The sequence below is a fragment of the Python bivittatus genome, unplaced genomic scaffold, assembly GCF_059951505.1.
Source record: "Python bivittatus isolate LINGU-HERP-01145 unplaced genomic scaffold, Pbiv_v1 ctg000610_np1212, whole genome shotgun sequence".
NCBI lineage: Eukaryota > Metazoa > Chordata > Lepidosauria > Squamata > Pythonidae > Python > Python bivittatus.
The window spans coordinates 57,088,349-57,109,517 of record NW_028277088.1 but is presented as its reverse complement, the minus strand read 5'-3'; the positions used below and the strand labels follow the sequence as shown (position 1 = coordinate 57,109,517).

The window sequence follows — 21,169 nt, the reverse complement described above, 5'->3', positions numbered from 1 at the left end:
CCTCTGGTAGACAGGAGGCCATGTAAATGTGCTTAAATAAATAAATATTATCACCCGTGAAAATAAATTAGGGATAGTGCCCCATACACAGAATGCTAGTCCTAGAATGGCATAACATTATCTGGGATGTTAGAAAAGATTGGTATGAAAACCTTGCCTATCCCTTTCCATATTTCTGAATAACAATCCCACATGCAGAGCATAAGGCAATGTATACATTTAAAGCTTGCATATGAAGAGGTCTGACTGGATCCAAGCTTGCCTAATGTTATGGTAGCATTTGCAGCTTTAGGAGCTCCCATATGATTCACTGGCCCTCGAATTTTCGTTTTCCACCAGAATCTCTCGGAAATCATCTTTCCTGTTCTTTATATGGCAGGGTAACAGATACAGTGTCAAGAGTTAAAGCTGAAATTGTTAATGCTTCAGGATTTGGGGGGGAAAACTCTTAAGTATTTTTCTCACACCCTCCCTGCCCCCCCAACATACCTCTTTAGCTATTTAAAATATAAGAGGTTTCTATAGGGTAGAATTTGGCAAACCAATGAAGCCTGAGCTGGATTTGTTTACTGCTATTATTGTTGAACAAATGTCAAGTGGAGACTGTCTTTCAAAGTATAGTGTTCTTTGATTCAGATCTCACTGAGATCAATGAAATGTCAGATATAAATGACATTTATATCTTTCTTTGGAGTGGGATCATTAATTTTAAATAATTTTCAAATGCCACATGGACATGTTTTTTAAAGACATTATTTTGAAAACAATATTTATGTACCAGGTTGTGGAACTCTACACATTGCTTCCATATAAAGACTGTTTTGTTCGGAAGGGATGGGAAAAGAAGCATTAACATTTTAATTAGTACATGTATTAGTTTTTCTTTCGGCTGAAGAATTCCTCAAAGCAGCTACACTTTGTTTCTGTTACATCTGGAAGCAGATGCATTTGCCAAATAGAACACAACATGCTGCAATGCTTTGGCACAATTCACTTTGTAACAACCTTTACTTCCGAGGCTGCTTCCCCAAGGTATTTACATTTTCTCTCTTTCTTTCACAACAGTGCAGATCAAGCCCTAGACAGATTTGCAATGAAGAAATTCTTTGATGATAAAGTTTCTGCTTTAATGCAACCATCCCAGAAAAGGTATTTCAATTTCTCTCTTAATTTATCTTCCTGTTTCAGTAGATACCATCCTTGCCTCCCCCTCATCACAGTTGATGGACATTTCTTAAATTTGCCTCTTCTTTCAACCCTTTTTTTCTTCTTGGGAAGTGTATATCTCTTGCTAGATTTAAATAAGGAAATCAATGATTTCCACACTTGGTTTTAGTTTTCTTTGGAATGTTTGGGATCTGGTTATAAAAAGAAAAAAAAAAACTCTGCTTCAGATGAATAAAGCTATCCATTTTTTTCAGATGTTTGGGAATGGTAGATGCATTTCATTTTTAGAACAGCTACACATCCTCTTGGTGGGAGAACTGATCTTAGGCAATTGAACTTAGATTATCCGGCTTTTTCTCACTGCCTTCCCAGATCAGCAGAACATCAGATCCTGATGCTTACGTGCCTTACAGATCTTACAGATCTTACAGATATTTTATTTTTACTTTTACTTTATTCTTCACCTCATTTTCATAAAGCTGTACCAACCAGTGCTCCTTTCCTTAACCCTGTGCTTCCCAGTTTGCATTTGCTCTGCTTGGTTTGAGAATTAGTTTACTGATGGGCTGGTTATAGTGATCAAATTATTCCCCTATAGTTCTTCTTGTGCAGCAGTAATATTTGGCTACGGTGATAGTGACCCTTGAATTAACGTGACTTTTAAAGAAAGTACAAGAGACTGTTTATCTTTTCTTTTCAGTACTGTGGGTTTCAAGCAATGAGTGTGCACTTGTGCAGTTTAGTGCTTCTAAAAACAAAGAATCAAACCAAAATCCTCCATGTAGAAGTAACTTATTATCCAAAAGCTTTTAGCCTGATCATCTTCCTGACATGTTAGTTTCCTATGGTCATGAAGGAATATTAAGTCATACAAGTTATCACCTACAATATGAAGTTATTCAGACCAAACAAGATTCATTACATCACTGAAAACTGGATCCCTGAAGCTGTTATTTAATAATAAATAAAATAAATAAATGTTGTTGTTTCACAGAAGCCGAATGGCACTAGGGTATGCAATAAATATTCAGAAATATTTGGTCTTAAATGGCACTGTTCAAAGAAAGCAAGTTGTTTCATTCAGATATGACCTGTTAGCAGATCTATCTGCAAGCCAATATTTTTTTCAAGCTAAATTATAGTATATAATTTAGTATAGTGTAAAATGTACTTTATATTTTGACACACATTGACACACATTGAAACCTGATTTTGGTATGGTTCTAAGTAATTCTGGACATATTTTCATTCACTTGATAGAGCAAAAAGTTATATCTTGGCCTGTCCAGATTTAAATTTAAAATACACCAGGAAGCTCTGATCTTTATTTGTTGTTTCAGACTTCAGTCATGCTTTAAATAGGGTATCGCAGCAACTGATCCAGAAATGGGGAGGTTGCAAGAGAAATAAAAACTTCTTATGCTTGCTAATTTTAAAAAGGGAAAGGGAGGAAGGTAGAAAGGAATCAGCGATGGATAGCTCTGACCTCAACTCACAATAGCCTTTGCGTTCTGACTACCATCATGTATCCCAGTTGTAGCCTTTTGGACATGATGACATGATAAGTACTTCTTAGGTACTGATGAGCAGAGCAGGAGGCTGACCAGATTCAGAGACAGATACAGTACCAAAACAGTCTAAACAAGTGACTGTTACAGCTAAATGGTAAAAATAAAAAATACCTCATAAGATATCTATGACAAGTTTTGTCAGAAGGATCTGGTTCAGGAGACACCATTATCACTACTGTGAAAACCAGTACCTGAAGGTGTGTCAATATAGAGCTTCAGAAAGAAGAATGTCAGTCCCTCCTCCTATTCTTATACAAAAAGCCAGTAAGTTTCCCCTTTCTCTAGAGTCTTAGAGCATGTTCTGTACAATCAGATGGTAGAGATGGCCTTTCAATCAACATTCCTCTAGAGAAATTTCAGACACTGCCAGGAGACAGGGCAAAAAATGAGCCTAGTTTTATTATAGTGGATAGGCCCTGACAGATTTAAGAATAGAAAGAAACACAGACCTTGGCTTGATAGTGGGGTTGGGTGTGTGTGGGGGGGGGGGGGAGGAACAAGACTTCTCCCAGCAACCAGTTCTGTCTTCTGAAATCATGCTTCAGTACCAGTAGTAAATAGGTGAGGATTACTCCTTGGTGGAAGCTGGGTCCTCAGATTTAGTTCTTGTGGGTTGTACAGTTTCTACACACAGTAATTAACATCGGTGCACATTTGTATTTATTGTAGAGTAATTATTTCTATATAGTTACTAAAGAAATTGTATTTTTTTTCAGCCAATATAGTTCTGGAAAATAACCGAACCAGATTTAAACGTGGGTATTAGGATAACACTGGTTTTGAGATGATAGGTGTTGTTGATGCTAACCAACATAGTATACCTTGTATGAAAGGGAATCCCAGTTTGTTTGTGGTAACAAGCTCACTTCTTCAAAAAAAAATAAAGATGCATTCAGATCACATAACAAGCATAGATTATAATAAATTATAAATGCATCTGATCATGCCAGTTGGTTCTTTCCCATTATCCCACATACTTCTCCAAAGATCACTGCCAACTTGTTATATGCTTATCATGTTGTTTGCCCATAACTTCGACCTTTGCTATTCACCAGGAAAAAAAACTTAGAGCACTTTAGGGATGTGTGTATGTGTGTGTGTGTGTGTTTTAATAGCTTGTTTTAGGTTTGTTCCTGTGATACTGTAGATATCACAGCAGATGATATGATAATATTAAATAAGGAATGACCAAGCCAGATAAATGAACTATAAACCCGTTCTTGGTTGCCACTGGAGATTTGTTTGGGCTAGCAGGCTGGAGTCTACAGGAGCAGTTGCATGCTTCTCTAAATAGCCATACACTGTGCTCATAGTTTTCTGAATGTGAAGCAAGAAATATAGACCGTATAGAAATTATGCTGGGTTTAAGAGGAGGGGCGCTTTGGAACTCAGGTGGAAATTGGTGGTACAAATTCAAAATAAATTGACTTTTAAGACCAGAATGGAAGAGAAACTGGATTGGATAAATTATTTGTAGTTTAATATCACATTGCTTGATAGGAAAAGTAGAGGATGATGGGGAATTAGTTGGTAGCTTGATTTGGTAGCCATAGTTATCCATCTCTTTTATCAGAAGGCATTCAACAAGTTTAGAACTTGTTTAAAGAGTGAATGCCTTAGTAGTAACTGGATAGAAAGCCAGGGCTGGCAATACATCTGTTTGTCTCTCACTGCATAAAACCTTTCCCAGTGAGCTGCTGTTTTTCTCTGGAGACCTACACAGCTGCTGTTGACATGGAAAAAGAAACACATATCCCCTTGAGACTTTATACTGTAATAAATATTTAGCCTGAAAAGCTTTTCTCACTCAGCTCTGTTTCTACAAATAAACAAATCATTCTACAAATAAATGCATTATTTAAAAAGTTTGGTGTGCTTCTAAACATTATCCAGAAGGGCACAGATGAGCAGCGGTGTGGGAGCAAAAAGAATAACGACGCCTTTTCAATATGGGCTGTGCAGTCTAAAGCATTCTGATTTTTTAAACCGTTTTCCTTTTATCAATTACTATCTAGAAGAATCTGAAGCCTTTGGAATGGCATTTGTAGATTGTGTCTTGTAGCAATGGAGAAACTAGATAAGGAAGATTATGCATGCTTCATGTTTAATGTATAGCACATACTTCTTCTTAAGAAGGTTCTTAAATACCTTCTTTGGGGTATTTATTTTATTTATTTATACATAGACTTATCCCTGCCCATCTCCCTGCAGTGGGGGACTCTGGGCGGTTTACATCAAATTAAAACAAATAAATACATAATTAAAATTTATAAAAAGACAAACACATCTACACAAATGGAAAGAAGAGAAAACTACTTTAAAAAAGAGTGGGGAAGAAATTGAACTTTTATGGGCAAAAGGAATTTCCCACATATAGCCCATGTCTGCAGTTGAAAGAATCTTCTTCTTATGTTTTGAAACTATTCAAAATGTATGGACAGGGGAGAATCAGGTGTGCACTTGGTCATCCCGCATCTCTCTGCTGTTCATGCATTCACTTTACTGCTTGGATAGTATCTATGAATGTGGAATTCACTTTGTAGATGTCTTCACAGAATAGAAATATTACATCCCAATGGACAGTGATCTAGTCCTTTTCTGCCTGTCAGGCTGCTGCTTGCCTGGAAAAAAACCCTTGCAATCATCCTTGGCACATCATTGCATTGTTAAAGCACAGAGCTCTGCTAATGTATTTGTTAGATTTACAGTATATCCCACCTTTTGTTCGGGAGCTCAAGGCAGTACAGAGCACTCTTTCCTCCCCGTGCCATTTTTCCCTGCAGCCCCTTGAGGTAGGTCGATGGGCAATAAGTCATCCAGTGAGTTTAAAAATGATGGAGGGTGTATTTGAACTGGATCTCCCCACTGCCAGTCCAAAAGCTTAACCACTGCACTACACTTTCTTCTGCAGTATGATATTGCATCATAAGGATGTGGTTCCCTGTTACTAGTTGCATGTACAAAGGAAGCCATAATATACTACTATATTGCACTTTATGTTCAGCCAAGGACAGAGTCAGGCACTTGATCAAAGTGACGCTAACAGTGTTATTGTTTTCTTTATAATAAACTACAGTACAGGTTTCTTCTGCTTGCTGTATTTGCACTACTCATTTCCCAAAACAATTTTCCTTTTTAGGTATGTGCAGTTTCTGAGTGGCCTTCTCTCTGGATCTGTAAAAATGAACACAACCCCTCTATTCCTACATTATGTTATCCTACATGGAATCCCAAACTTTGGGGTTAGTGGAGGTAAGAGTTTTATTTATTTATTTGACTGCAGTCTTCTTTATTCCTCATCATTACTTGTTGCCAGAGGCAAAATCTCCTTCTGTGTCTTTGCTTATCCTGCTGTGTATGCTTGTCTTGTTGAAATCCCTGTTAACTGTCATGTTGGCTATAAAAATTTGATCACAGTCATTTCGTCTTCCCACTTTTTATTCCCCTAATGACTGAGAAAGAATCTTAAAGTTGCCTCTGGCTTTCTAAAATAACTGGGAAACCTTCTCCAGAATATTGTTATCAGGAGATTGTATGTAAAAATTTCCCAACAGATTATATACTCTGACAGTCTTCACAAATATTGTTCCTTTCATTATTATGCAAGCTAAGCTTAAAAGAGATACCAAGTGGAACCATTCTTCATGGCATTAATGGCCATGAAGACCAGTATACTGCTGCTGCTGCTGCCACTTACTTACTTACTTATTTCATTAAATTTATATGCAGCCCAACTCTCAGTGACTTCTTCCTGGGGTAATATTTCTTCTTGCTGGCTAATCTCTCATTACATCAAGAGGTACGCACATGTCAGTCCACTCAAACCAAACAGTAGGTAATAGCACCAGTTCCCAAGAGCCAAGCACTGTATGGCCATTGCTTGCTAGAGCAACATACCTGTTATTTTGTGCCTTTACGCTTTTTACTCTGTGCTCCTAGCACTCGGGTCAATTGTTTTTCTAAACCAGAGTATCCACTGGATGTTCACCAAGAGTAGTTTCAATGTTATTCACCGTGTTCCTTAAGAATGTTTAGGTATTTGTAAATGTAATATTTTCCCCCCTTCAGGTTGTCAACCCTTTCTGAAGCTGTATGAGGGCATGCAGCCAATTTATACATCAGGAGTATAGTAAGTAGAAACAAACACTTCAGCTTCCGATGTGTGCCTTCTCTATGTACCATATTATTTCAGAGTTATGTTGTGCAGATCACAAAGCTGAATGTTGTCCCATAGCAAAACACAGTTTAGGTTCTAATGTGCATGGTAGTACAGACTTAGCAGGGTTGCATCTTTACTATGTAATAATTCATAAGGGTAAGTTGTTTGGAATTGTAGGAGTTGAACTGATTTTCTTCTGTGAATATTTCAAATACATTACTCACATGATTTTCTTTCTTTCCTTTTTTTAAGTAGTATAGGGCCAGAGAATCTAAGCAGGGTCTGCATCGCAATTCAACCAGCCCAGCTGTTGAAGGGAGATATTATGGTGAGTGTTCCATAAAATTTCTTTTGGATAATTGATAGAGTTCAGAGGAAGAAAATAAGTTCTAGAGGCATTTAAGGAATATACTAGTTCATATTTATGTTAGTGTTACTCAGCTCATATAGATTATGCTAATGTTAGCAGGTTTAATATTCTGAAGATGAACTCAAGCAAAAAGCTGCAAGAAAGGACTGATTCCAAAATCTACTCTTTTTTTTTTTTTTTTACCCTGGTTAGCTGGTGCTTACTTGCTTTCTTTCTTGCATTTATATCCCATTACAATCAGAAACAGCTGTTGGCTGTTTGCATGAAAAAGGCAACATTAAAACATCCATAATACAGTTTAAAACACCTAAAACAATAATATCATTAAAAAGAAATTCAATATTAAACAGTAAAAATACATTGATGGCAAGATGTCACCTATAGTGCCCTGCAAAATAACTCCTTTTGTAGCATTGTTCTGAATGCAATCAGAGAAGGAGCAAGTCTGATTCCAACTGGGAGACTATTCCAGAGGAAGCAGCACCTTCTAGTCCAGTTCCTTTTACACTTTGAAGGGTGTGTATGGCAGGGTGGAGTGTGGTTGCTATAAGCAATTTCTCCCACAGTGGCCTTATAGGCTAGACTGATTCTGGTTGGAGCAAAGGGTCCTGCAGATACTCAGGTACCCAGCTTTGTGGGTCAAAAATGACCCTTAAAATGGACCAAAAGTCAATCAGAAGCCAGTACGGGACTCAGTATGTATGTATCTTTCAGTGCTGGGTGCCAGTTAGCACATAGGTTGCTATGTTCTGGACCAACTGCAAATCTGAGTAATTTTTAAAGACAGGCTCATGTAGAGTCGATTGCAATAGGCTAACTGGGTGGCAATGTGAGTATAGGTTACTATTGCAGGGTCCTCTTAGACAAGGTAAGGTCACACATGGCACACCAGCTGTAGCAAAGGCTGCTCTGGCCATGGTTCCTCTGCTGCTGTAGCAGGACCTGTGAATTCAGAAAGACAGCCAAGTGGTAGATCTGTACCTTCAGAGGTGATGCCTCCTTGTCAAGAAGATGAGATATTCTTCTGTTATATTAAATATTAAAAATATTTTTCATTTTATATGGAAAATCACAAAACAGGAGGAGTATTTTCAGATGTAAATTGTAAAAAATGATGTCCTGACTACACATTATGTACATTGCTTAAATTTTCATAACTTGTAATATAGTTGCAGGATACTTGCACTAATTATATTAAATGTGAGCTTAGGCAAAGAATTCACCTCTCTGGGAATTTCTACTCTTGCTGTTTTTAAAAAGCAACTATTCGTTTTTCTCCCTGTGACTTAGTTACAGAAAGCATAAATCTAGTTTATGCATCTTCTTGACATAGACTGTGATTCTTCAGGATACATATTTTTTCAGTGAGAAGAGTATAAATATAGAATAGTACCGTCCTGACTCAGTCCATCAACAGAACTGAGCAGTTCACGTCTCAGCTTGTTTGTCACTTTATTGCATTCCAGAATTCTCTACATTGATATCCCCGGTAACGAATACCTTAAAATATGCTGTAGCATATACAGTTGAAATGAAGAACATTTTTCCTACCACAAGACATTGATCAACAGGGGAAAAAATCAATTGAAAACTACACACAAGAAGGAAAAAAGGAGGGGGGCTTTTGGGAATAGGCATTAGGCCAGCTGCTAACCCACCAATTTACACTTTCAAAGTAGACTGATAGTAGATTAGAACCTGGGTCTTCCTGCTCTTAGTCCATCAGCTTAACCACTAAACTACACTGGATCTTTCTCATTTGGGACAGGAATATGACCCAATACCCTTGTTCTTTCTCTTGTTACTTCTCTGAGTACACACCTGTTTCTAGTTAATTTTACCTAAAGTCTGCAGAAGGAAGAGTAGTCCTAGGGTTGGATGGTCCTCCATAGGCTAATTATTTGCAAGCTTGCCAGACTGTGTTACATCCTTCTCCTTCCCATATAGTTTTCCATCTGAAAATATTGGCAGATGGTTGATGGAGGAGCATCCTGCCCGGAGAACCAATGAAAATAGTTCAGGTCAAACACAACACACCATTTTCTGAGAGAACTAGATTCACATGTTCCTGCTATAATATCACTGGACAGAAGGTTAACAGTATAATCTGGATAATATAGGGACCATAAGAACTACCAGAAAAGTTTTTTAATCGGTAAGATGGCAGATTTGATTTGATTCTTACAACTATAGCCACTTTGAATCTGAATGAGGTCTGCATAAAAGGGGAGAAGAGACATTGTATATCTGAGCCCCTGTCTGGTTTTCTTCTCACTGCATCCAGAAACAATGTAATTTCCCCATTTTCTATTGGAGTGATTAAAGGAATCAGGAATGAATACTGAAATAACTCCTGGAAATATTGTTTAATTGATATATTTTACTCTGTTAAGTGAAAACTATACTGTATATCTATCTGATCATTTGAAATTATGAACTGTAATTTAGATGGGTCTTGTTTCATGTCTGGGCCTGGGGACAATTGCTCCCATTACCCCATCCTTCCCTGATTCTGCTAACAATAATATCAAGAGGCACTTTGGTCTGAGGAAAAGTGACTTGCCAAAGACCATCAAATGCACTCTATGGCTAGGCCATTTTGTATCTTGGTTTCCCAGGTCTTAATCAATCTTCTGTTGTCTTTACTATGCATCTGTTAGCTGATCATAAAACTGTTGTTTAGAAGCTGCAGGAATGCTGGAGATGTATGGATGTTTGTTTGTATATTTATTTATTTATTTGTTTATTTCAGCTAAAGTGCTACCATAAAGAGTACCAGTCTAGTACTCGTGGTAACATTTTCCGCCTGCAGTTTCACACAGGTGCTGTTCAAGGATATGGCCTAGTATTTGGCAAAGAAGACTTGGATAATGCAAACAAAGGCAAGTCACCATCTTGGAAAGAGAGATCACAAAGGATAAATTTTCTGCATCTTTGCTATCTGGAAATTTGAAGTGGTTATCTCTAAGCTGGCACTTTCTTTTTTTCTTTTCTTTTCTCTTTTGTAAATTTTATTAAGTTTTCCACAAAAGTTAAAATACAGAAAAATCAAGAAAAAGGGGAAAAGGGGAGGAGAAAAAAAGGGGGAGGGACACAAGAAAAAAAAAGAGTAGCTTCCGACTTTCCTTGGTACAGGTATAGAGGTAAATTTGCCTCTTACTCTAAAATCTAAACATTTACATAGTAAAACATAGTTTTTAATCTAATATTCAGAAGGATTCCTAAAAATTAATCTGTTTGAGTAATACATATAATTTGTGTAAGATATTTCTACAAGTGTAACATCAATCAGCAAATCCCAAAGTTAAAATTGGATTTTTTTTGAGTATCAAGCAAAAAGTCTAGGAGTGGTTTCCAATTAGAGACAAAGTTGGACAGTGTCCTGTCCTTGAGCAAAGCAGTAAGTTTTGCCATCTCAGCCAGTTCCATTAATTTCAATGTCCATTCTTCAGCAGTAGGTATTTGTATATCTTTTCATTTTTGCACATATAAAAGTATTGCTGCAGTTATCATAAAAAGAAATAAATTTCCATGCTATCTTTCCAGTTGTTTGTCCATCATACCTAAAAGAAAAGTCTCTGGTTTCAATTGCAATTCTATTTTCAAAATCTTTTGAATCAAAGTACATATCATATTCCAATATTTCTTAGCCTTTTCACAAACCCACCATAAGTGATAAAATGTACCTTCACATTGATTACATTTCCAACAGACATTTGAGATACCTTTATACATCTTTGACAATTTATCTGGTGTCAAATACCAATGGTACTCTAAGCTAAGCACTTTCAAGCAATAAGGGCTTTATAATATACAGTATGATCAGAATATGTAGTATGACATACAGAAATTTGAATAAAATTTACAAAGAAAACCTAAGGATCTGTAACAGTTATGTATGAAATCTCAGTTTCTTGTAACTGGAAACAGTTGTTTTAAATGACCACACTAGAGCCATTAGTTGTTCATCCCAGAGCTTGAAACAGACTATATTTTTTAAAAGGATGAATGTGGTAGGAAGAACCATGATTGTCCATGGTGTTTTATTACATTTTTCTTTCCTTCACCTATTGGCATGTCTGGCAAGCAGATTTTTGTGCTAGACCAGGGTTCCTCAACCTTAGTAACTTTAAGATGGGTGGACTTCAATTCCCAGAATTTCCCAGCCAGCATTCTGGGAGTTGAAGTCCACCCATCTTAAAAGTTGCTAAGGTTGAGGAACCCTGTGCTAGACAAATTTTCAAAATACGTTTACCCAAAGCTGATAATGGATGAAAAATTGAATGTATACTTGAAGAACTTATATCACTATCATATCTCTGCCAACTTTTTAAGAGAAAAAAAAAATTATTATTTGGGCACAGTTCACCTTGAAGTTCTGCTCAGGCCCCTCTGAAATGAACAGAAATAGTGCAAGTGCATGACAGTGCTATTATGTACCTCCCATTCATTTCAGTATGGCTTGCAGAAGAGCACTTCCAGATGGACTCTGTGCAGAGAATATAGAGCATGTGTTATACAATGATCTGGGTTCAGTCTCCAGTAGAACAGGAGAGACTCCTATCTGAAATCTGAACAATTAGGGTCAATTAGTATGAACAATACTGAGCTAAATTCAGTACAGGGTACCTTCATTATAGAGCTTGGAGTTTTTTGGGGTCCAAGACTATTATAAAATCTTTTTATTAAGCCAGCTTCTTATGTTCTACTTCTTGTTCGCGCAATAATTCAGAAAATAATTATTTCCTTTCTTTTTTTTTTAAAAAAAGGAAATATTTCCTTTTTTTTTTTTTTAAAAAAAAGGAAATATTGCAGATTAAATTGAGATCCGAATTTTGCCATGTTAATTTTTAAAATATGTTTTATAATTTAGTTTTGGCTTATGAATTCTTTTGGATAAAAATGTCAGGGATGTTTATAAGGCAGAATGTAAAATTGGAATATTATTTGCATGTCTGATATTCATCCACCATGCAACCCTAACTTTTGTATGTGCTTCTTAAGATCCCTGAGAAATGAATTTTCTGAACTATTTTCTGCTGTGGTTATTTTATAGATGATCGTTTTCCTGACTATGGAAGGGTTGAACTGGTGTTTTCAGGATCCCCAGAAAAAATTCCAGGTGAGTAAAATCTGATCTGGAATTTACTTCAGTTCATCCCAATATCTTATTTAAAGGAGTGTCATAGAACTATAATCATAAGCTAAGATCCATTTAACTTATATCTAAATTTTCACTTCCAAATACAGCTGCAAGTCCCTCATAGTTCCAGAATTCTGTTCATGCCAGAGATGAAATTGGATTCCAGTGTTTTAAAAACATGACACTGCAATCTTGTTCAAACATAATGTTCTAAGGAAAATTCTTAGCCTGGCTGGCAGTCAAACTGGAAGCAAAACAGGAGATGTGAACATTGTTTTCCCTATGGATCATTGCGGAGGCTCCCAGTTTAGAGAAGGGGGGAGAGGTACTACCACACCCATTTCCTTTCTGCTCTGTACCTGTTCAGAAACACACTTGACACTTTTTACATTCTTGCTGAAAAAGTTACAATTTCCTATACCCTTTCACTTAACAGTGAGTGAATATATATGAATGAATGAATGAATGAATGAATGAATGAATGAATGAGCTGAGCTCATTCTATTTTAGCCCTAAATCTCAGTGTTATATTACATCCGACTTTCTTGTCTCTTCCATCACTAAGAAAAGGTTAACAAAATTAAATGGACTGTTCTAATTTGTTAAAACATGTTATCTCCCTGTCCACTTGATCTGCCCCTGTTGAGAACTTGTGGTTAAGTCAGTTATCTGGGAAGACTACATTAAGACAGAAAATGGGACAATGGCCCTGTTGGATCGGCATGATCTACATGTTTGTATGCAAAGCATGGGTTATTTTTCCACATGCAGAGATACAGAGTTGTGCATATATTCAAGTTTGGATTGAGGGAGGTTGGACTAGAAGACCTCCAAGGTCCCTTCCAACCCTATGATTCTGTGAATTCCATTCCAGCATCTTTATTATTTGCTCCCTAACCTTGCATACAGACTTACTACTACTACTCACTACCAGAGATATTTGTGTGGCACTGACTGGAGCAGGGCAGGAAGAAAGGAAGTGAGAGCCTAGGGATTGATCTTCAAAGTAATTTTAGTCTGCTTCCTTGTTAGGATGTGGGGGAGGTTCTAGTTATTACTAGAAATAATCCATCTAATGATATATAAAATCACTTCCTAAGGTTTAGTTTATCCAGCTTTTCAATAACTGATTTGCCATTTTTAGATCTGATTCAAATGTGCAAAAAACAGTAGTAAAATGCATGTAACACTTTATTTTAAACAATAGATATCCTCACTGAAGATGTTTGTTCTTCTCACTAGAAATGCTTGCCTGTAGAACATTCAGAGAGAAAGACTGGAATATTTTTGTGGTGGTGTTAGCTCTTCCAAACTTTGATTTGGGAAAGAATTTATATCTAGAGCATCTGTTCCCATTCATTTCCATCAAGTTTTATTATATAGAAACTCATGATGTGTGTAAGTATCCTCAGTGAATCCATGTTGTTCCAATATTTCAGGATGTGAACATCTACAAAATGACCATGGAATAATAGTAGACTGTAACAGCTCAGATTCTTTGGTTCGCTGGGATTCTTATGAATGTCTGAGTCCTGATGGTGAAGGTGAGTATGCTGAAAGGGGAAAATCACTTAAAAAAAGTATGGCAGTGATTTCTACTATGAACGGATAGGGTCCAAACTGAAGAGCAGTAAAGGAAGTTCTGTTTCACAGCACTAATTGCAGGTTACATGATAAATTCTATTGAAACATTTTTCTCTTTTCTTTCCAGTCAGCATTTCCAATTTAGTACATATATTTTGAGAAGGAAGGAGAGAATCCTTATACTGTGTGTTTTGCAGTAATTTATTTATTTGATTTCTACACAGCTGTAATCAAACAGCTCTCAGCAGTATACAGTAATGTGATTGTAAACATAAAAACATCCATGGAATAATAGTAACAACAACAACAACAACAAAAACATCTGGAGTACCACTTGAAGACCATTGGCATTGACAAAATCACCATCAGTCAATTGCAAAAGGCAGCTTTACTTGGAACAATTTACATCCTGCAATAATACTTTTAACACCATCAAACAACAACATCTGCCTATCCCAGGTCCTTGGGAAGGACTCGATAAGTAGATAAAAATGCCAAATCCAGTCTAAACATCATGACAATAGCAACAACAACTTAAAACCAGTAACCTAACTGAAGCAATGTGGTGTCCTATGGTATTCTCTCAACTAATTAAAAACACTTCTGGAAGGCTAGTCTAGCTTCCACAAAGGCTCTTCCATGATCAGGGGACCATCACATAGAAACATGTTCTCCTAGGCTTATCCCTTCCTGATTTTACATTAGCCAGGAACTTTGAGCAGGTTTTCCCAAGAATTGCTTATCAAGCAGATTAATTCCAGCTGAAGGAGGTGGTCTTGAAGGTAGCTTGCCAAGCCATATAGGGCTTTATAGGTTAAAACCAGCACTAAGCTTTGAGAATGCTGGTCATCAGCGGTCACATTCTCTACTTCAGAACTGCAAATTGCTGAATTTTCCCTCCCCCTAGCTTGCAGTGCTCTCTAAATGAACAAACAGACCTCTTCCTTCTTTCAAAAAAAAAAGTTTTAGGCACTTTTGTATCACAGATAATGTTGATTAGTTTTCAGAAGATAATTCTGTTTATTATGTTATAGTAAAATCAATACGAAATCTTGTAGCATCTTAAAAACTAATTTATAATATAAGTTTTTAGCCATCTCATCGTATGCATCAAAGGGCAGTCTGCATACAATGTGCCTCCTAGCTAGGTAGTGGGTGAGTTAATTTTGGACCATTAATAGCACAGTATTAATGAATGAAAAGAATTACAGGCGAATCCATAGGATTGCTTTCAGTGTTATGTGATACAACTTGGCTTGTGCAATGAGCTTTGTTCCATACTGCTCAGCTGTAGCTCCTTACTGCACTCCAGAATCTCTCTTGAGAGTCAGATGATGAGGTGGAATTTGGAAGCTGGAATGGGAATACAGAATAGTTAGTAATTTGGTGGGATTTGGAAATGGCAACCATGCAGAAATGGAAAAACCTTTACACTTCTGAAAGGCACCTTGTGATGTAGCTCATAAGTTTCAGGAGTAAACTTTGGTTGACTGGAATTTTGTTACACTTTGTTGTGTGCTTATGGTTTTCTATTTTGTTTCATTGTTTTAAATTGAGCAACGTACAGAAGCTAAATTTCTGGCAAGGAGCATTGAGTAATAACGCAGGCAGAGCTGTTGCACAAATACATCAAAACAGACTTTTTTAAAGAAGGGAAGCTGAAACGTTCCAAGTTCCTTTTTTTATCATTGCGCATGTAGGTTAAAAGTGAGCCTGGATTATTATATTATAGCACTGTTTGTAGCTTTACCAGCACTCATGAAAGAATTGTGTGTATGTTTGCATTTTAAAAGAGAGGGCCACTTAGCATTAACAATGGAAAAATAGTATGGCTAACACTGGTGAGGTTTGAAAAAACCCTGTCACAGATAGAAATTATGGCCATGCATACTGATAAGCAAGCCTTTTAGAAACTCCCTGGTCTGACTGGGACATTTTAGAGTACCATGTAAGCAACTTCTGGCCATCAGGAATTTACCCAAGACAAGCTTGTTCTCTTTTATGGCCATTTTTCATCACTATTTTTCCTCTTCATTTTAAACTAAAGGACATAGCTGTTGAATGGGGAGGTGCCCCCTTGCATAATGGAATACTTGTTTTCCCAGAGAGCTGCTTCAGTATGACAAAGCTCAAAGGTTTAAGACAAAATTGCTTTGGCTCTGATGCCTTGGAAGGAATGCAAAAGCCAACCAACAAAAACAGTGCCATTTCTGGTAAGCGAAGTTGAATATACTTTGGGAGTGACCAAATAACTTGTGGTTTTGATTCTCAAACTATATGTTAGGCGTTTTTCTTTGAAACGAGTATGAGAGGGGAAGGGGAGTTAGAGATTTGGCAGGCAAGACAGAATAGTATTTTAAAATTCAAACTACTATGTGCTGCTCTGTTCCCCCTCCATTCCCGTCTGGCAAACAGGGCAAAAACAGTGAATTATAGGATTTCACCATGTTGGCTTGGAAGGGTGCCTACTTTGCTTTCCATCAGGTATACCCACAGAAATGCATTTTTGTTCTTCTTAAATGTCTTAATATGTCATCTGACATCGCTGCTGTCTTATTTCCTTTTATAATAATATCACGAAGAAAATCAAAGGTGGATACTTCAACTTCATTACACTTGAATACATACAGCTGAGATGAAAACAGTCTTTTTCCACATGCATGGTTTTGGTAAATTTTGCGTCCTATTTTGAAACATTAGCTATCTGTGTTACTATAAAAATGTGTGGCTTTAAATATTTCTTTAGCTATAGTAAACAGTGTACAAGTTTAGACCGGTGAGTTTCTGGTCTCTGTTTGGCTCTGTAGATTTTGATAGATCTGTCTATGAATTTGACCTTAGAGAGCAAATTTGTAATACTGGGTTTAAGAATTGATTACATTAATTTTTTTTTTTTGCAAAAAAATATTAATTTGCCTATACTTTAAAATGAAAATTTGTGTTTGAAATTTCTGTTTCAGTTTGAATTTGAGTATCCTTCAAATCCATCAAACTTGCTCTTTAGGCCAAAAAAACAGTCACAGCATCTACTTATGCAGTCTTCCAAGTCTACTCCAGAGGGTGTGGAGAATTGTCTGAAGTAGGCTTGGGAGATATAGAAGATATATATAAGCGAGGAGAGCAAAATAAATTCTGAATGTGTAAACAGAAAGTCCATTCTTAGCATAGTATAGTATAGCCAGTTTGGTGCAGTGATTAAGGTACAGGCCTAGAAATCAGGAGAATGTGAGTTCTAGGCTTGCCTTAGCCATGGAAGCTGGCTGGGTGACTTTGGGCCAGCCACTCTCCCTCAGCCGAACGGATCTCACAAGGTTGTTGTTGTGGGGAAAATAGGAGGAGGAAGGAGTATTAGGTATATTTGCTGCCTTGAGTTGGCCAAAATATATAAAACGAGAAATCATCATCATCGTCGTCGTCGTTGTAGAGAAAGAACTGGAGAAAATCACAAAATATGAAGACCTGTAAATAGAAGTAGAATGACTGTGGCAAAAGAAAGCAAAAATAGTATCAATAATAATAGGTGCCTTGTTTGAAATCTTTTTCTTTTAGTATCCTATTATTTAAAGTCCATCTAGATCTCTTCCGTTGTCCTTTCCAGATAACTACCATTGGGTTGTGGTCGGCCCAAATACTTGTTTGTATTTCAATTTCTCGAATGTTAGCAAATAAGTCCGCTGACATCCATACCATATCAATTCTAGACCAAGATGCATGTCTGTCTGAATAAAAAGTATATTGTTTGTTTGCCGGATTTCTTTCTCTCCATGCATCTTTCAAGTCTATTTCTTCTATCATTCGAAGGAAGGATTTTGGCAGTGTCTTCCTAGTTCTCTTTGTCAAACCCTAAAAAGATATTTAAATAATTTTATCCATGCCGATCAAAACGGATTTTTGCCAAAGAGACAAATTAAAGACAACATGAGAGTAATTCTGGACACACTGGAATACTGTGAGGCACACCCTGAAAAGCAAATGGCCTTGATATTCTTAGACGCACAAAAAGCCTTTGACAACGTGAATTGGCGATTTATGTTACTGCAATTGGAACAAATGGGCTTTGGTTAAAAATTTACCCAAGCCATTGAAACAATATATTATAAGCAGACTGCAAAAATCATGATAAACGGAGATTTAACAGAACAGATAGACATAACAAAAGGGACGAGACAAGGCTGTCCACTATCGCCCTTGTTGTTTGTCTTAACATTAGAAGTGTTGAATAGGAATATAAGAGAAGAGAAAGAAATAAAAGGAATGAAGATCAAAAAGGAAGAGTACAAATTGCAAGCCTTCGCAGATGACCTAGTATTTATTGAAATATTTGATTGTAAATGTTTTGACAGCGGCTAGAATTGTATTTGCTAAAAATTGGAAGAATGAAAAAGTACCTATGCAGGAGGAAGTTATTAAGAAAATTATGGAACGTGCAGAGATGAGTAAATTAACATTTGAAATTAGAGAGCAAGAAGACAAACAATTTTATATGATATGGGATTTGTTTTATCAATGGTTGGATGAAAAGATATAGTAATGTAATAGATCAGCAAATTATATAATAGAAACTTGACAAACTGATATAAATTACTATATATATATATATATATATATATATATATATATATATATATAATCAATGGATAAAAATGATATAAATCTTATTATGAAAGCTGGTGTTATAGACTAGTAACAAATGAATAATAATTGATAACTGATAAATATATAAATATGTGTTGGATAGATGACATGAGACTCTATATAAATGATGAGTGAAGACTATGAAAGGATGGCACAAATGATTGGTAACTGGCTGACACACGGTTTAAAATGGAAGATGGTTTTTTATGTTTTTTATGCTATTGTTTGTTTGTGTTTGTTGTAAAAAATAAAAAAATTATTAAAAAAAAATAATAATAGGTGCCTTGGATGCAATTCCAAAACATCTGGAGCACCACTTGAACACCATCGGCATTGACAAATTCACTATCAGTCAATTGCAAAAGGCAGCTTTACTTGGAACAGCTTCCATCCTGCGACGATACCTTTAATATTATTAAACAACAACATCTGCCTAACCCAGGCCTTGGGAAGGACTTGATAAGTGGACAAAAATGCCAAATCCAGCCTAAACATCTGGCTGACTCTGTGAACAACCATAAATATAGCCAATTCAGCTTTAACAAAAGCTCTCCAATTGGCTGAAATGTGATCTTTTCACATGTATTCTGGAAAAAACCTCATAATTAAAGTTCCCTGTGTTCTCTCTTTACCAGACAATTGGCCTATGCTTTCAGATAGATTTTGTCTCTTGGTTGAAACTACCAGCAGTTCCAGCCAGAAAGATCTATTGAAATTAGAGTCCTTTATCTATGACCATTCGGTCAGCGACCGTTCAGGTTATGGCGGCACTGAACTAATGGTGGTTATGACCAGTCCTCGGAATTCTAGCTGTCCCAGCACCCTCATGGTCACATGATCGCAATCTGGGTGCTTGGCAACCTGTTTGCACTTACTACGGTTGCCAAGTGCCCCGTGATCACGTGATCACGGTTTGCAACCTTCCCTACCAGTTTTCCCACCCAGGCACCCTTCCTTAGCTCCTCTGCACTTGTGCTATGCCAGCCATTCGCACACTCCCGCACACCCTCCCCAACCCATGCCACACCCCCACACACCCTCCCCAGCCAGCGTGGCATCTGTTGCTTATCCTCCCTGACCACTGCAGCACTTCTCGTGATGCTTCTCATGCATACCCTCATGCACCCTCCCCGGCCTGTGCGGTGCCTCTTGTAGACCCTTGCATATCCTCCCCGGCCCATAAAATGCCTCTTGCTCACCCCCCCACCCCCTTATTCACCCTTCCCAACCCTCCCCTACACCCCCATGCACCCCTTGCTCCCTTCCCCATTTGGCAGCAGCCACTTACCTGCCTGCAGGCCTGAGACTTGCTTACTGACTTTGGTTGTAGGAAGCCAGCAAGAAGCTGCCTCACTTAACAACCATGGGATTTAGTTAACAATGGAACCGTGACTGCAGGGATTTCTGTCACTAAGTGATGCAGTTGTGCTTTACAACCGCATCACTTAGCAATGGAAATTCCAGTCCCCATTGCTGTTGTAAGTCGAGGAGTATCTGTACCTGTACATTTTGGGGAGCCAGGTTTTCCTTTAATGAAACCCTCACTTTTTAAACTTTGGACAGTCATCATAAATTCCGTCAATATGGATTTAGTGAGTCATTTGTTTTGTCTTCTAGCAAAGCATGAGTCTCAATCTGTCTTCCCATAGATTTTCAAGAGAGAATGCTAAGAATTAAGATCTACGAAACAGCTGTTCCTTTTTAGTTGTGTATTCCAATTATAAATTTGTTGCTGCAGAGTTCAGCACTGTTAATCAATTCTAATGATAGGAGATGAAGGATGATGCTCCTGAATTAACATTTCATGAAACTTAAAAATTACATACATGCTTGGTTTGTGATACATGTTTGGTTTATGAGTATCAACCTCATCCTTTCTTCAGCACATTAATTTGTAACAGTGTTTGTAACTCTTAAATCAGGACATCTGCTTCTTCACAAAACGTTTGTCCTTTTATTTTTCAGCTGAAAAAATGTGGGAATAATCACTGTAAAATATAGTTAATATTAAATTTCAGAAGAGTAGATGTGAGGTGGCATGCAATGATTTTCATGAAATTAATACTATCTTGACCAATATTTGCTTCTGTTGTTTTGGTGCAGTTTCCTCCAGCCCTAATTACTTGGGAATACATTTCAATCAGTATTCCTTATTTCCGCATAGACGTATATGTAATATTATCAGGCTTGTTGAAGTTGAACATGACTTCATAATTAACAGTCACTGTTGGCTTTATGATGTTACTGAAGACAAACTAGCTCCAGAGAGATTTATCCAAAGGGAGCATCTGATTCTCAAAGTGGTATTGAAGTAAAAAGACAGAATAAGAAGAAATAATTTTTTTATCTATTGAGGATCTCCTTGGTTTTTCCCACAGCCTCTTCCTTGGAATTAAGCCAAGGGCTGATTTAAAATCAACTACAGATGCAAAAACAGAGCCTCCAGGCTGGGAAGAGTATTTCTCAGCTAAATGGTAGAGAACCAGATGGGGATCAAGAGCTCATTGGTCTTTTCTAAAACTTGCCTGCTTCTCAAGGAG

General features: G+C 37.1%; 1 protein-coding gene across 6 annotated transcripts in view; it reads left to right on the top strand.

Moving 5' to 3' along the window:
• The window catches only part of TNS3 (tensin 3), a 253,382-nt gene that overhangs the window by 136,144 nt on the left and 96,069 nt on the right, over window positions 1-21,169 (top strand). For 5 of the 6 annotated variants that reach the window (XM_088150077.1, XM_088150079.1, XM_088150080.1 and 2 more), the window contains 7 exons: window positions 1,066-1,149; window positions 5,878-5,990; window positions 6,807-6,867; window positions 7,150-7,225; window positions 10,020-10,149; window positions 12,324-12,389; window positions 13,850-13,954. In XM_088150077.1, coding sequence (XP_088006203.1) covers window positions 1,066-1,149; window positions 5,878-5,990; window positions 6,807-6,867; window positions 7,150-7,225; window positions 10,020-10,149; window positions 12,324-12,389; window positions 13,850-13,954 — 635 coding nt within the window. The remainder of the gene's footprint in view (window positions 1-1,065; window positions 1,150-5,877; window positions 5,991-6,806; window positions 6,868-7,149; window positions 7,226-10,019; window positions 10,150-12,323; window positions 12,390-13,849; window positions 13,955-21,169) is intronic. The other variant, XM_088150078.1, reaches the window with a different exon arrangement.